Source organism: Nycticebus coucang, chromosome 10, assembly GCF_027406575.1.
Source record: "Nycticebus coucang isolate mNycCou1 chromosome 10, mNycCou1.pri, whole genome shotgun sequence".
NCBI lineage: Eukaryota > Metazoa > Chordata > Mammalia > Primates > Lorisidae > Nycticebus > Nycticebus coucang.
In genome coordinates, this window is record NC_069789.1 from 47,228,408 (window position 1) to 47,246,060 (window position 17,653).

Consider the following 17,653-nt stretch of genomic DNA (forward strand, 5'->3'; position numbering starts at 1 on the left):
GTATTTCCACCCAGATCAACTTCGATTTAGAAGCAGCAAGGGAACCATTATTTCCTAGGGCCAGACAAAACAAATTTCAGTTATTGTGTGGCATTTCATGATCCCATCCAGGAATATAGTTTAAAACAGCTCCTGCTGGGGCAACATCTATGTATGTGAATAAGGGACAGATACATAGAATGTATTTTTCCCTTTCCACTTAATCACTCCTGCCTGCCAGACCAAGCTCCTCCAAGGACCTAGTGCAATACAGATCCCTATGCTTGGAGAGGTCCCCAAGCAAGTGTTCCCTCATCTTGGCTGTCAAATGATGGTATTTTATCGCCCAACCTCAGTGCTATGGGGCCTGGCGCTGGATGCTGGACAAGCAGCTTCTCTAAACCCTCCATTCACTTCGATACAAACTGTTAGCTTTACCCTTGATTGAGCCATTAGAGCACATTTCCACTACTGATAATTTCTCGATCTGAACAGCATGTTTACCAAATATGGACGAAGAAAATTTCAGTACAACTGTCACATTATTTTAGCATCCAAAACCTATAAACATACTAAACTTATTTATAATTAAATACAGAAAAGATACCCGGAGTGATATAATAATAAAACTAGCAAAATCTTAACTATGAAGTCTCAAATGTACTTTCCCCTGGTCATACTTTCTGTGCCCGTAGGTGACAGCAAACATTGCTAACATCAAAGGGTCACAACAATAGCTGGGTGTGTTGGCTCACACCTGTAATCCTAGCACTTTGGGAGATGAGGCAGGTAGACTGCTTGAGTTCAGCAGTTTGAGACCAGCCTGAGAAAGAGTGAGACCCTGTCTCTACTAAAAACAGAAAAATTAGCTGGGCATTGCGGAAGGTACCTGTGGTCCCAGCTATTTGGAAGGCTGAAGCAAGAGGAACTCCTGAACCCAAGAGTTTGAGGTTGCTATGAATTATGCCACCATGGTACTCTACCCAAGGCAACAGAGTGAAACTATTTTGAACAAAAAACTCACTACAGATATGACGACCAAAGCAATGAGCAGGTAGCATGCAATGACTGACTGAGCTGGGCACTGGGCTAGCACTTATTTCATTTAAACATGACCACAGCCTTGAAAAGGAAGATGTAATATTTATTCCCACATGAAGATGAAGAATGCCAGACTCAGAAAGAAGCCATTGTCTCAAGGTCACATAGCAGTAAGGTGGCAGAAAAGCAATGCAATTTCACAATTGCATTGCTCTAAACCCACCATTGTTTCCTACGAGGTACACTTCCTCTCTCACTGGGTAAATCATCCATCTGATCCCAATACCAGTGTAAAATGCAAGAGCCAGCCAAACCCTTTGAATTCTTCATGTCATCCTCAAAAGAAGACACAAACACAAACATGAACATAAATTAAGATAAACACTATATTCCTAGGCCCTGAGAATAAGGCAGCCTTATTTCCTAGGCAGCCAGTAGTGCCCAATGATTTAACAAAGAAATCAATGAAATACTACGGAACATGATATATGCATATGTCTCAGTGCAGGCCAGGGTTAATCTAGAACAGCTCTACAGCTGACAGGCCAGACCTTGGGATGATGAACAAGTCTTCAGAAACACCTGCAAGACAATGTCCAGCCCACTACTGTGACTTGGCTAAGCACGCAGTTTGAAAAGTGTTTGGACCCTCTTAACCAGATGATTGCTTTTACAAAATGTTTCCACCAGGCAGCCAGTGGAGTCGCGGGAGAGTTCCTGGCTGAAAAGGAAGCTCACAGAGGGAAAAGTTCGATGCCAGTCTGCCTGTGGAAATGTTAGCAGAAGCATCTGTTGGTTGGTCCCCACTGGCCAAAAGGCAAACATTTGTTTTGCTGAAATAAACACTTCCATTTGAAAACGTTTGCTGATGAAACTATCATTGGATGTGAAGTTTTCTTCCACTTGGGTGGCTGGGCTAGGGCCCCCCTGTCTCCAGCAGTATTATCCCTTTGAGGCGAGCTGATTTAACAGTCTCCTCTTTGCTCCCAACAGATGTTCTGATTTTACCATGGTAATACACTCAGCAAAGCTGTGGGGATAAATACATTTAGATTTTCCTCACCTCAATAAGCAACTCTTGTGTATAGAGAATTTTTTTTAAACCGTTACAGCCTAAAAACTGGTCACAGAACACTTAAAGAGTAAACAGAAAAACATTCCTTCCTAGGAAGGTTGGATGAAGACGAAACTTCTATTATTCTTGTGGTGTTCCTCTTCCCAAAAATTACTATGTTGATTTATGGCTCTATTCAAATTGTTTCAGCCTATAAACTGTTGCTAAATGGCTCTTAATTAAGCCTTTAAAATAAACTTCAGGCCACTAAATAAATTCAGAGAGAAGCCAAATTCAAGTATGTATGAATAAAACCCCATCAGTAGAAACACAGAGATACTCATCAGATCCCCATCATGTAGAAACTCTTGTAGAATAAACATGGTCTCCGAAGACACTATCCCCTGCTGCTTGCATATGCTGAACTTTAAGGATAGTGTTCACTTTTAAAGCCAGAGTAATATAATCTGCAATGACTTGATGTTTGTCATTTAAAATTTAAAAATTTTAAATCAAGAAATTCTTCATCCATCACAACTATGCTTTTGTTATTTATCTATTTACTTTTCTTATTTCTTAAGATAGGGTCATATACAACCTGGAGTACAGTGGCATCATCATAGCTCACTGCAGCCTTTAACACTCAAGTGATTCTCCCACTTGTCTCCCCAAGTAGCTGGGACTACAGTGTGTGCAACCATGCAACCATGCCCACCTAAATTTTTTTTTTCTTTTTTGTAGGAACAGATTTCACTATGTTGCCCAAGCTGGTCTGGAACTCCTGACCTCAACTGATCCTCTCACCTTGGCCCCTCAAGGTGCTAGGATTATAGGCATGAGCCACTGCACTCACTGTTTATTTAAATCTAAGACTTTTGATAGGTTTTTAGTATTGGATGACCCAAAAGCCAACCCTCAGAAAAAAAGACTTAGTTAATGTTTTTGATAAACAATTTTGTTTCTTCCAAGAAAATCCCTTCCTTTTTTTCATCGTTACACCTCTCAGGTGTCCCAAACAATCTTTTTTCTTTTTTTTTTTAAGTTTTTGGACAGGGCTGGGTTTGAACCCACCACCTCCCGCATATGGGGCTGGTGCCCTACTCCTTTGAGCCACAGGTGCTGCCCCCAAAACAATCTTTAAGGTACAGTGAGTTGAGGCAGAGCGGCTCCGCAAGCTCCTCTCCACTTTCCCATAGAGAAACCCTACCTGGCCGCTGAGGGTGAGCCACACACACGCCCTCACGCCCAGCGAGCCTGAAAGGTCACTATCATATGACAAAGGCTTTGCCGCAGTTCATCTTCCTCTTTATGTACTTTCTATTTGCCTTCCTGGGGCGGAGACAAGATGGCTGACTGAAGCCAGCTTTCCACAGAAGCTCCCCTCCAGAAGGAAACTTAAAGGACAGAAATTTAGCAAGTAACCTGGTGGATTAGAGCTGCACCAAGAGAGAAGGTTGAAGAATGCACATCAACCTTCAACGCTGAGGCGAGCTGCAACCCCAAGGATACAAACAAAAGGTACAAAATCTATCACCAAGCAGACAGGAGTCCCCTCCCCCATGAGAACGGCTTGGAGTGCCCCACAAACAAATGAGCAGAGTTGAAAGGTCCTCCCACTACACTCCACGGGAGAGACCCTCTAAAAACTGGACCTACTTCCCCTACTAGGGTGCCACAGCGTTCTCCCACAGGCATAAAACTGTAGAAAACTGTATATATTCTCTACCTGCAACTTTGAGCTCCCAGCACTACCCTCTACTCTCACTCTGAGGTCTGGAGGCCTGTCCCCCAGGAGTCCAGATACTTGGGTGATTTCTCGAGGGGTGTGGACAGGGCCTAAACTGCAGCTGGTCAGTGCAGAATCTGGGGCACGGGAGTGAGGAGAGGACGGTCGGCTGAAAGGGAACCACACCGGAGCAACAGTGGCCCGAGGCGCAGAGCAGCAGCCGTCTTTTCGCAACAATAGGGCTCATTCCTGGATATTCCAAAGCCACACCACCTGTCTCCCTAGGCAACCAGAGGATGCCAGGCATCTACTCAGGTGTCAACCACCACGGAACAGATCTGGGACAAAAACACAGGCCTTGTGAGTAAAGGATTTACCTGAGGTAGTACTGGCCTGGGTGGAGCACAGGGACTAGAAAATGCATGAGCACAGCCAAGAAATTCCCAGGGCAGGGCTGACCCAGAGGACCGCTTTACTGAGCCTAAGATGCACCCGGCCCTCAGGGGATCGTCAGCCTATAGACAAAGGAAGGCAGGAGGATAGAACTGATAGCTAACCAAATACAAACCTGCAGGAGCAAAGACAGGGCCTGAGGTGCAGGTTCTGAGAACTCAAAACAGCTTCTCTTCTGCAGGGGAATTTAGCAGGGACGACAGAAAAAAATTCCCGCAAAGTTGTTCTGATCTGTCCTGTCACTAACATCAATCAGGGGCGGAGCCGGAACTGAGTGAACACACCCCGGCCTCTATCAAAGGCCCGAGATTGTCAGGCCTCACCTCCCCCTGCTGGATAGAGGCAGAGCGCAGTGGCCTGGCTGAGCATAAACAGATTTCGTTGTGATTCAAGCAGATGCAAACCCCTAGAGTATCTGTTCACTACAGGCAACTGGATCAAAGCCCTGAGGGACTATCAATGACTCGGTGTGACAGAGCTACAAGGTGTGGCAGGAGGCATCAACCTTCCCAGACTGATCTATTTGCTGGGTGGGTCCTCCTGATGCCAGGCAGCACCAGAGCAAGCCATATCTGAGTAGTCACCAAACCCCTGCGATCCAGTTGCCAGAGACCTTTTAAACTCTCCCACCTGAGAGTGGTGCTGAGACAGGTGCTGACTGACACAATTGATTTGGACTTTTTGAACTGAGCCAATCGCCCGAGAACTATTCAGGTGGTGCCCTGGGTGTGTGGCTGTAGGAAGGTCTGATTTTCCTTTTCCAATTGTTGCCTGTGGGGTGCAGGATGACTTAATTGCTGGTATTTCTCCACAACTGAGACTTCAACCAAGAGTAACTGTTTCACTAGTGCTGAACGGAGACCAGATGAAAACAAGACAGAACCACTTAGCCCCACCACACCAAACAGGGCCCAAGTTTCTCAGGCCATAGTACTGTACGGGTCCTCGACAAACCTCCAGGGGAAAAAATCAAACGGTGTAAAACAATCATGGGGCGGAATCAATGGAAAAATTCTAGTAACATGAATAACCAGAATAGATCAACCCCCAAGGAAAGATATGGCAGAAGTAACTGAAGATCTCATTCATAAACAACTGGCTGAGATGTCAGAAATCGAATTCAGAATTTGGATAGCAAACAAGATTAATAGAATGGAGGAAAATTTGGAATTAGAAATTCAAATAGCAATTCAAAAGTCGGAATAATAGAAATTCGAGGAGAAATTCAAAAGTTGTCTCAAGAATTTAACAAATTTAAGACAAAACCACCAAAGATTTTGACGCACTGAAGCAAGAATTGCAGCCCTCAAACATCTGAAAAATAAGTAGAGTCCATCAGTAACAGAGTGCAGCAAGCAGAAGAAAGTATTTCTGACACTGAAGACAAAGACTTTGAATACTCCCAAACTCTCAAAGAGGAAGAGAAATGGAGAGCAAAAACAGATCATTCTCTCAGAGAGCTCTGGGATAATTCGAAGAAGGCTAATATCCGCCTCATTGGAATCCCTGAAAGTGATGAAGGGGCCTCGCTAGGCACAGAGGCCATTCTCCATGAAATTCTGAAAGAGAATTTTCCAGACATGCCAAGAAATTCTGAAATTCAGATAGCAGACAGTTTCAGAACCCCAGCACAACTCAATCCCAATAAGACATCCCCTAGGTATATCATAATTAACTTCCCTAACGCTAATATGAAGGAGAAAATTCTGAAAGCAGCCAGACAAAAGAAATCCATTACCTACAAAGGGAAGAATGTTAGAATGACTGCAGATCTCTCTGCTGAAACTTTTCAAGCCAGAAGTGGGTGGTCATCAACTTTTAATCTCCTAAAGCAAAATAAGTTTCAACCCCGGATCCTATATCCAGCCAAACTGGGATTCACTTATGATAAAGAAATCAAATACTTTAATGACATTCATATGTTGAAGAAATTTGCCATAACCAAACCAGCTCTTCAGGATATTCTCAGACCCATCCTCCATAATGACCAGCCCAATCTTCTACCACAAAAGTAAACTCACTTAGAAACTTTTGATGAAACTCCAACTTCCACAGTGGCAAAAGGATTAAAAATGTCCACTGGACTTTCAAAAAACTCAATACCAAAAATTTTACCAGACTTATCAATATTCTCCATTAATGTGAACAGCTTAAATTGTCCTCTAAAGAGGCTGGATATAAAAACTCAGGCCAGATATTTGCTGCATACAAGAGTCACATCCTACCTTAAAAGATAAATATAGACACAGGGTGAAAGGATGGTCGTCCATATTTCAGGCAAATGGTAATCAGAAAAAAGTAGGTGTTGCAATTCTATTTGCAGATACAATAGGCTTTAAACCAACAAAAGTAAGGATGGATAAGAATGGTCACTTCATATTTGTTAAGGGTAATACTCAATATGTTGAATTTCAATTACATAATATCTATGCACCCAACCAGAATGCACCTCAATTTATAAGAGACTCTAACAAACATGAGCAACTTGATTTCCTCTAGCTCCATAACAGTTGGAGATTTCAACACTCCTTTGGCAGTGTTGGATTGATCCTCCAATAAGAAGCTGAGCAAAGAAATTTTAGATTTAAACCTAACCATCCAACATTTGGATTTAGCAGACATCTACAGAATATTTCATCCCAAGAAAACTGAATACACATACTTCTCATCAGCCCACGGAACATACTCCAAAATCGATCACATCTTAGGTCATAAGTCTAACCTCAGTAAATTTAAAGGAATAGAAATTATTCCTTGCATCTTCTCGGACCACCATGGAATAAATGTTGAACTCAGTAAGAACAGGAATCTGCATACTCATACAAAAACATGGAAGTTAAATAACCTTATGCTGAATGACAGCTGGGTCAGAGATGAGATTAAGAAGGAAACTGTCAAATTTTTGGAACACAATGATAATGAAGACACGAATTATCATAATCTCTGGGATACCGCAAAGGCAGTCCTGAGAGGGAAATTTATAGCACTGAAAGACTTCTTCAAGAGAACAGAAAGAAAGGAAGTTAACAACTTAATGAGAAATCTCAAGCAACGGGAAAAGGAAGAAAATTCCAACCCCAAACCCAGTAGAAGAAAAGAAATAACCAAAATTAGAGCAGAATTAAATGAAATTGAAATCAAAAGAATTATACAACAGATCAATAAATCCAAAAGTTGGTTTTTTGAAAAGGTCAATAAAATATATAAGCCTTTTGGCTAACCTAACCAGGAAAAAAAGAGTAAAATCTCTAATCTCATGAATCAGAAACGACAAAGACAAAATAACAACAGACTCCTCCGAAATTCAAAAAAATCCTTAGAATATACAAGAAACTATATTCTCAGAAATATGAAAATCTGAAGGAAATTGACCAATACCTGGAAGCATGTCACCTTCCAAGACTTAGCCAGAATCAAGTGGAACTGTTGAACAGGCCCATATCAAGTTCTGAAGTAGCATCAACCATACAAAATGTCCCTAAAAAGAAAAGCCGGGGACCAGATGGTTTCACATCAGAATTCTACCAAACCTTTAAAGAAGAATCAGTACCTATACTACAAAACCTGATCCAAAATGTAGAAAAAGAAGGAAGACTACCCAACACGTTCTTTGAAGCAAACATCATCCTGATCCCCAAATGAGGAAAAGACCCAACAAGAAAAGAAAACTATAGACCAATATCACTAATGAATATGATGCAAAAATATTCAACAAGATCCTAACAAACAGAACCCAGCAACACATCAAACAAATTATACATCATGACCACATCGGTTTTATCCCAGGGACTCAAGGCTGGTTCAATATACGTAAATCTACAACTATAATTCAGCACATAAACAAATTAAAAAACCAAAGACCATATGATTCTCTCAATTGATGCAGAAAAAGCTTTTGATAACATCCAGCATCCCTTCATGATCAGAACACTTAAGGAAATTAGTATAGAAGGGACATTTCTTAAAACTGATAGAGGCCATCTACAGCAAACCCACAGCCGATATCGATATCGTATTGACTGGAGTTAAACTGAAATCATTTCCACTCAGATCAGGAACCAGAAAAGGCTGCCCATTGTCTCCACTGCTCTTTAACATTGTAATGGAAGTTTTAGCCATCGCAACTAGGGAAGAAAAGGCGATCAAGGGTAGCCGTATAGGGTCAGAAGAGATCAAACTTTCGTTCCTCGCAGATGATATGATTGTGATATGATTGTATACCTGGAAAACACCAGGGATTCTACTACAAAACTCTTAGAAGTGATCAAGAAATACAGCAGCATCTCAGGCTACAAAATCAACATTCATAAATCGGTAACCTTTATATATACCAACAATAGTCAAGCCAAAAAAACAGTTAAGGACTTTATTCCATTCACAGTAGTGCCAAAGAAGATGAAATATTTGGGAGTTTATCTAACAAAGGACGTGAAAGATCTCTATAAAGAGAACTATGAAACACTAAGAAAAGAAATACCTGAAAATTTTAACAAATGGAAAAACACCATGCTCATGGCTGGGAAGAATCAACATTGTTAAAATGTCCATACTACCCAAAGCAATATACAATTTTAATGCAATCCCTATTAAAGCTCCACTGTCATACTTTAATGATCTTGAAAAAATAATACTTCGTTTTATATGGAATCAGAAAAAACCTTGAATAGCCGAGACATTACTCAGAAATAAAAATAAAGCAGGAGGAACCACGCCACCTAACCTCAGACTATACTGTAAATCGACAGTGATCAAAACAGCATGGTACTGGCACTAAAACAGAGACATAGATGTCTGGAACAGAATAGAGAACCAAGAGATGAACCTAGCTACTTACCGTTATTTGATCTTTGACAAGCCAATTAAAAACATTCAGTGGGGAAAAGATACCCTATTTAACAAATGGTGCTGGGTGAACTGGCTGGCATCCTGTAGAAGACTGAAACTGGACCCACACCTTTCACCATTAACTAAGATAGACTCTCACTGGATTAAAGATTTAAACTTAAGACATGAAACTATAAAAATACTAGAGGAGAGCGCAGGGAAAACCCTTGAAGAAATCAGTCTGGGCGAGTATTTTATGAAGAGGTCCCCCCAGGCAATTGAAGCAGCTTCAAAAACACACTACTGGGACCTGATCAAACGAAAAAGCTTCTGCACAGCCACGAACACAGTAAGTACAGCAAGCAAACAGCCTTCAGCATGGGAGAAGATATTTGCAGGTTATGTCTCCAACAAAGGTTTAATAACCAGAATCCACAGAGAAACTGTATAAGCAAGAAAAGAACAAGTGATCCCATCGCAGGCTTGGACTTGAAGAGAAATTTCTCTGAAGAAGACAGGCGCAGGGCCTACAGACATATGAAAAAATGCTCATCATCTTTAATTATCAGAGAAATGCAAATCAAAACTACTTTGAGATATCATCTAACTTCAGTAAGATTAGCCCATATCACAAAATCCCAAGACCGGAGATGTTAGCGTGGATTTGGAGAAAAGGGAATACTTCTACACTGCTGGTGGGAATGCAAATTAATACATTCCTTTTGGAAAGATGTTTGGAGAACACTTAGAGATCTAAAAATAGATCTGCCATTCAATCCTATAATTCCTCTATTAGGCATATACTCAGCAGACCAAAAATCACATTATAACAAAGATTTTTGTACCACAATGTTTATTGCAGCCCAATTCATAATTGCTAAGTCACGGAAAAAGCCCAAGTGCCCATCGATCTATGAATGGATTAATAAATTGTGGTATATGTGCACTGTGCAATATTATGCAGCCTTAAAGAAAGATGGAGACTTTACCTGTTTCATGTTTACATGGATAGAGCTGGAACATATTCTTCTTAGTAATTCTCTTAGTATCTCAAGAATGAAAGAAAAAGTATCCAATGTACTCAGTCCTACTATGAAACTAATTTATGGCTTTCACATGAAAGCTATAACCCAGTTATAACCTAAGAATAGGAGGAAGGGGGAAAAGGAGGAGAGGGAGGGAGGAGGGGGACGGAGGGAGGGTGATTGGTGGGATTACACCTGCGGTGCATCTTAGAAGGGTATATGTGAAACTTAGTAAATGTAGAATGTAAATGTCTTAACACAACAACTAAGAAAATACCAGGAAGGCTATGTTAACCAGTGTGATGATGTGTCAAACAGTCTATAAAACCAGTGTATGGTGCCCTATGATCGCATTAATGTACACAGCTATGATTTAGTAAAAAAAAAAAAAAAGTTACCAATTGTATAGACATAAATGATTTTTAAGGAAGTGATAATATTTGTTAAAGATTTAAGTAACTACTTTTGGTTTTCTTTTGTTGTTTTTATTATTTTTTAAACTTCAGATTAATAGAAGGGTATACATGGGTAGGTTAAAAAATAAATAAATCCTAATTAATATTGAGGATCTAAGATTATCACTAAGGAGATAGGATTCTGTAGTAAGTTCATTGGCAAAGGAAACCTTGAAAGATTTAAAAAAAAAAAAAAGTCTTAAAAAACAAAACAAAACAATCTTTTAAAAACAAGTACATGTTTGTAACCCAAGTCATATTTTCCTATAATTGCTAGATGTATATGAGTATATATGTAGGAATGGAGAGTAGAAAAATTAACATTCATATTCTGCCTAAGTGATGTACATAACAGTAAAATCCTTACTTCTGGCAAACAGAAAAGAAAAACAATGCCATCAAGATAAGTTACTGACAACTAGTAGAGAAATTCTCTTTTCTCCTTGCACTTGGTCCTTCACAGAAATTAATACTCAGCTCTCCCTTTCACTCACCTCGACACTTCTCTTCTGCTCATTCTCCTTGTTCTGACTTGCCTGGAATGCCTGTTCAGTTCTGAAGAGCTTTTGCTTAAACTCTTCCAAATTGTTCTCTAGATGTTGCTTTACTAATGTGACCTATAAAGAGGGAAAGAGAATGGCAAAATGTCATTTTTATGTTCTTTACTTTTCCAATATTCATTTATTCTTAATACAAAGGTTATGGAGTATAAGAATTGATGCCATCTATTTTGATGCAAAATACGAGTCACAGCTAAATGTATAATTTAAGGTACCATAATGTGAAACTGTAACATCACTTACAAAGGAAAAAAACTCTAACCACAAAAAATTAAAACTAGATTATAATAAACAACAACCAAAAAAAAAAAGTTGAGATAAGAAACAGAATAGGAAAATGTATTTTCAATTATTTTACAGAATAAAAAGATTACATAATACAACATACAAAGTACATCTATTATTCAATTTTAAAAAGATGAAATAGTTTTTAAAAAAGGGCAATGGATAGCAACAGAAAATTTTTATAAAAAGTACTAGTGTTTACTGAAAGAAATAATTTCAATGGTAATGAAGAAAATGTGAATTAAAACAAAAATAAAGCCAGGAATAATGGGTCACACCTGTAATCCTAGGACTCTGGGAGGCCAAGGTGGTTGGATCACCTGAGCTCATGAGTTCGAGACCAGCCTGAACAAGAATGAGATCCCACCTCTAAAAATAGCCAAGCATTGTGGCAGGTGCCTGGAGTCCCAGCAACTTGGGAGGCTGAGACCATGGGATCACTTGAGCCCAAGAGTTTGAGGCTGCTGTGAGCTATGACACTATAGCACTCTACCAAAAGTGACAAAGTAACACTGTGTCTCAAACAAACAAACAAAAACAATAAAACATTTTTCACTCCTTAGTTTGCAAAATTTTAAATTGAAAAATTTTCTCCAAGGATGAGAAGAAATAGGCCCTTTCTTATCTACAATTACTTCATGTTTTTATAAAAATTTTAAATCAAGAAATTCTTCATCCATCATGATTATGCTTTTGTTATTTATCAAAATAACAAAAGTGGGAGAGTAAACTACTACAACTTTTTTGAAGGGCAATATAGCAGACTCTACTAAATATTAGAACACATATGCCCTTCAAACTATCAATTTCACATCCAGAAACCTGTCCTATATAAATACCAGCACACATACACACAGATACAGGTGCCCAGTAATATAAACAGAGCTCCAGTGAAGATGCTGAAAACCTAAATATCCATCAGTGAAGGAATGACTGAAGTAACTACAAAATCCAGTAAAAGCCAGGCTCAGATAATAATAACAGAATGTTCCCTTTTAGTTATAATAAAAACAAAAACTCCAACTATACATGGGTAAATGTATAGCTTTTTATGAAAAAAAAGAAAGAAAGAAAGTAAGTCTTGGAGAACACCCATTAAACTATTAGTAACAATTTGTCCTGGGTAGGGGAAAGGGAAAGAGGATCCATTCTTCTTTTTACCAAACTTGGATAGTGGGATAGACAGACGTGTCATATTATGAGCATATCACATAGCTCTTCAAATATTAGAGAAGTCAATTAACGTTATTAGCTCTCACCATCACAGCTGCACTTCCCCATTTCTGATTCCTCTACTAAGAGGAATCAACATGTTCTACCTCTGTTATACCTTAAATTTAAGAATTTTAAGCTGCATTTTCCATAAAGTAAAAGAGACTCTACTTATATGGCAAATCCTCAACTTTAGAAACTAAACAAAGAAGTAAACACTAGGAAAAAGAATTTAAGTCTAACAGCAGGTGAATATATCCAGTGTAAAATGTGTTGCTCTCCAGCAAAGTGGTTCAAGAAAAGAATGAGCTACTGTGCTTTACATGCTCTGCCTTCTAAAGCTGCAGACATTCAGTGCGTAAGGGCTGTGGAAAGAATAGCAAACTGAACAGACAGAACCTTATTCTTTCTTTTTTTTTTTTTTTAAGGCAGAGTCTCACTATGTCGCCCTGGGTAGAGTGCTACAGCTCATAGCAACTGAAAACTCTTGGGCTCAAGTGATTCTCTTGCCTCAGCCTACCAAGTAGCCAGGACTACAGGCGCAACACCCAGCTATTTTTCTTATTGTTGCAGTTTTTATTGTTGGTTAGCTGCCCCGGGCTGGGTTCGAACCCACCAACTTCGGTGTATGTGGCTGGCACCGTAAACACTGTCCCACAGGCCCTGAAGCCAGAACCTCATTCTCATGGAAAGATTCGAGTGAAAGAAGGAAGACAATATAAGCACATAACCATAGTATATGCCTGAGGATATACACAATGCAGAAAAATGAAGCAAGTAAAAAAACAGAAAGTATTTGAAGTCAGGGATCTAAGTAGTGACCAGAGACAATTTCATTGGAAAGATGACATCTTAGCAGAAACCTCAAGGAAGAGAAGGAGCCTGGAGCACGCTGCCCTGCAGATCTATCTGGAGAAAGAGCATTGACAGAAGAGCTGAGCAGGAGAGGAGATCCACCAGCAAGGTAAGGGTAGGGTGCCTAGGGTCCTGCCAGCCTGTGGAAGAGCCCAGCTTTTATCTGAGAAAAACAGGAAGTGATCACAGGGTTTTGATCAGAGGAATTCCATGATATGACTTTAAAAGGCTCACTCGGCTGACGCTGGGAACAAATCACACGGGGAAAGCACAGGGGCAGGAAGACCAGTGAGGAGGCTGGGAAAGCAACCCAGGGGAGAGCAAGGATGCTAGCTTAAACCAGGGGTGGCACCAGATAAGGTGAAAAACAGTCGCTGTCAATACAAACATAAAGAGAGACATAAAAGTCAGGCTCGTTCTTAGCAGGAAGGTAGAAAGATATCTGGGCTATCTGACAAGATTCTACCTCCTGACATAGGGAATGGTTATAAGAGAGCATGCCAGCAAGTATACATTTATTCCATCTATATAGATTTCGTATTTCAACGCAAAAAAGTTTAGGTATGCTACATATACACACAGATAAATATACACATGCATACAGATATATACACGTAGATATACAAACACTTGTGTGTGTGTGTTTGTGTGTGTGATTGAAAACAAAAAGATAGTCAGTACCAGCCTGGAGCAAGAGCAAGACCCCATCTCTAAAAATAGCTGGGCATTATGGCAGGTGCCTGTATTCCCAGCTACTGGGGAGGCTACAGCAAGAGAATCACTTAAGCCCAAGAGTATGAAGTTGCTGTGAGCTATTGATGCCACAGCACTCTACCAAATTTGACAAAGTGAGACTCTGCCTTGAAAAAAAAGAACTGAAGATGACATAGAGGTTTTGGCCTGAGCAATGTGGAGAATGGAACTGCTCGTTTCTAGGCTAAAAAAGACTCAAAGAAGAGCAGGTTTGAAAAAATAATAGCTGGAGTTCAATCATGAGTATGTGAAATGTCTATTAGATATACAAGTGGGATAAGACTTCAGTCCAGAGTGGTCACCTAGGCTAGGGATATAAAATGGATGTAAAATCATCATCATATAGATATGTAAGCCCAGAAAACTGGATGACACCACTTTTGGAATGAGTCTTAAGTCAGCAAATTGGTTATCATTTTCAGGGCTTTAACTATTTGGAGACATAAACTGCTTAGGACAGCTCACATCAAGAGCCACCAGAGTATCAGAGATTTCTAAAGACCTTCAGATCTGAAATCCTAATTCATCACCCTCTGGACGAGAAAACTGAGAGCCAGAAGGTTCTGTTTGCTCTCCACTTTGGTAAGGGAAGTGATGACAGAACATGTTTCCTCTATAAGTATCACATGTCAGCATGAAAGAGAATAACATGTCTGAGGAAAAGGAAGGATTACGGGCACCCTACTTTATCCAGGTCAGCCTGCAGGATGTTGTGTGTGTTCTTGGCTTGCTGTAACTCCTGGGTAAGTCTGGCTTTCATCTGAGTGCACTCTTGGTCCAGTGTTTGGAAAGAACGTTGCTGTCGAGAGAGCTCCTAAAAAACAAAGGGCATGCACATCAGCATGACAATGGCTGGCAAGGAAGATTCCAGAGTGAGACACAAACATCCTAACAGGCAATGCTGCCCTGAGAGTGCAGGAGACATCAGGGAGCCAAGATGACCTTCCCCTTAGTGATAAACATAATCATCTTCAACACTGGGCCCAGTAATCAAATTCCAACTGATGAAAGTAGTCCATCAGTTGACCACATGGAAACTAGTCTGTTTCTGTTTCAGCCCCACTTTTAAATTTATCATGTCTTAAAAGCAGCGGTTCTCAACCTGAATAGTGACCCATAGGAACTTTATTAAAGGGCCACAGCATTAGGAAGGTTGAGAACCACTGTCTTAAAGGATAGGGAGCAAGAGAGATGAGCTAAGCTGCAATGGTCACAACTCAGCTGAGAATCAAACACACTCAAAAACAACATTTAAAACATTAAAAACCATGTATCAAGGGCTAGGCACAGTGGTTCACTCCTATAATCCTAGCACTATGGGAAGCCAAGGCAGATGGACAGCCTGAGCTCAGGCGTTCAAGACCAGTCTGACCAAAGTCTAGTAGAGACTTTTCGAAGTTTAGTAGAGACCTAGTCTCTACTAAAAACAGAAAAACTAGCCAGGCATTGTGGTCGGTACTTGTAGTCCCAGGAATTTAGGAACCTGAGGCAGGAGGATGGCTTGAGCCCAAGAATTTGAGATGGCTGTGAGTCATGATGCCATAGCACTCTACCTAGGGCAACTGAGACTCAACCTCCAAAAAAAAAAAAGTGTAAAGGAAAGTAAAGTGAACTTTTAGGTCACAAAGCACATAACATTTGCTAATTATTATATGCTAGTAATAAAATTTCCAAAATTATAATAAACAGTTCCCTTTCCGAATGATTAAATTATGTGAAGCCCATAAAGAGCCATGTACTTCACCTCTTGAAATTCCTTTTCTTTTTCCTTGATTTTCTGTTCCAGGGAACATCTGGCACTTTCTGCATTTTGTCGCTGACAATTCAAATCTTCAGTCAATTTTTTCAATTTTTGTTCCAATGCAGTACACTAACAACAAATAAAAATGTTCAAGACAAAATGGAAATGATTCAAGTTAAGAAGCAAATATTTTGTGGTGCAGAAAAATGAATCCCAAGATCTATTTTAAACTTACCAGTACTTTGATATTTTTATTTCATAGAAGGTGAATACCAAATACCACTATACCAAAAAGCTACTATAATTATTTTCAAACACAATTTATATTTGGGGAATATTAGCAAGAATGTAAGGCATTATTAGTCCATTTAAATAAACAGTCCATAATTTGTGCCATGCATAAAGAAATCAGCATGTCTTATGATTCATCTAATATTTTGTTGTTGCACGGGAGATGAGAGGTTAAAATGCAGTGGTATTAACCTATGTAATTTAAAGGCTGTATAACAATCAGAGGGTGACCATTACCCACAGATGATAATCTAGTTCAAAAATAATGGATTTTGTGAGAAATTTTAAATATTAAAATGCTTCTTTCCACAATGTTCCCGCTATGCCACTTTAAATTTCTGGAGGTTGATGGCACTCCAGAGAATATCACAACTGGTTTTTAATCAGGCTACCATAAGAAACACAAAGAACATTCTACTGCCTTTTCACATAGTCAGTAATCCCTGAAATAATATTTAAAACATGAACTACATGAAAATTTAGAATACTCTTCTACAATTAGATTGGAACAAAATGGTCTTAATTCTTCACGTACTAAAACCCATCCCTCTAAATCCTCCTTATGGACTCAAATGCTTAAAATGTCCTGTAAAACAACTCAAAAGACACAGGGAACAGTAAGACAACTCCATATTGGTGGAAAAGAATTCCCCACTCCCAAAACTGTGAGAAATATTAGAAATTAAACTGAGAATTCAGAGGAAAAGAAACAATACTACATAATACTTTGCTGGAAGACCAGTTGGTTACCAATTATTAACTAATCACAGATAAAAAGGGCCACTTGGTCATTAATAACTAACTAATGCTGCAAATATCAGAACTTTAAAAATTCTGAATTCAAAAGGTAAAATTTTCAGCCAGTAGTTCAAATTAATCCAATCAGTTGGACATTAAGACATCTTTGTCATTATCTTTATTGTCTCTAAATTTTTAAATACCCAAGGAAAAGTATTAGAGATTATTTATAACAATAAATGTAAATCCCACAAATATTTACTGAGAACCAGCTATATGTCAAGCACTGTTTTAGGCACTGAGGGTACAACAATAAGCAATACAGACAACAATCACTGTCCAAAAGATGGTCCAAAATTCTGATGGCTGGCTCAGCGCCTGTAGCTCAGCGGCTAGGGCACCAGCCACATACACCAGAGCTGGTGGGTTCAAACCCAGCCCAGGCCTGCCAAACAACAATCACAACTACAACCAAAAAATAGCCGGGCATTGTGGCAGGCACCTGTAGTCCTGGCTACTTGGGAGGCTGAGGCAAGAGAATCACTTAAGCCCAAGAGTTGAGGTTGTGAGCTGTGATGCCACAGTACTCTACCTAGGGTGACAGCAAGAGACTCTGTCTCAAAAAAAAAAAAAATTCTGATGGCTGACAAACTGTAGGGGG

At 39.6% G+C, this 17,653-nt stretch overlaps 1 protein-coding gene across 1 annotated transcript in view; it reads right to left on the reverse strand.

Moving 5' to 3' along the window:
• The window catches only part of CENPF (centromere protein F), an 83,308-nt gene that overhangs the window by 34,566 nt on the left and 31,089 nt on the right, over positions 1-17,653 (reverse strand). Inside the window, exons 8-10 of the mRNA XM_053607517.1 lie at positions 15,967-16,092; positions 14,908-15,036; positions 11,052-11,174 (exon numbers count right to left, since the gene is read on the reverse strand). Of these exons, the coding sequence (XP_053463492.1) occupies positions 11,052-11,174; positions 14,908-15,036; positions 15,967-16,092 (378 nt within the window). The remainder of the gene's footprint in view (positions 1-11,051; positions 11,175-14,907; positions 15,037-15,966; positions 16,093-17,653) is intronic.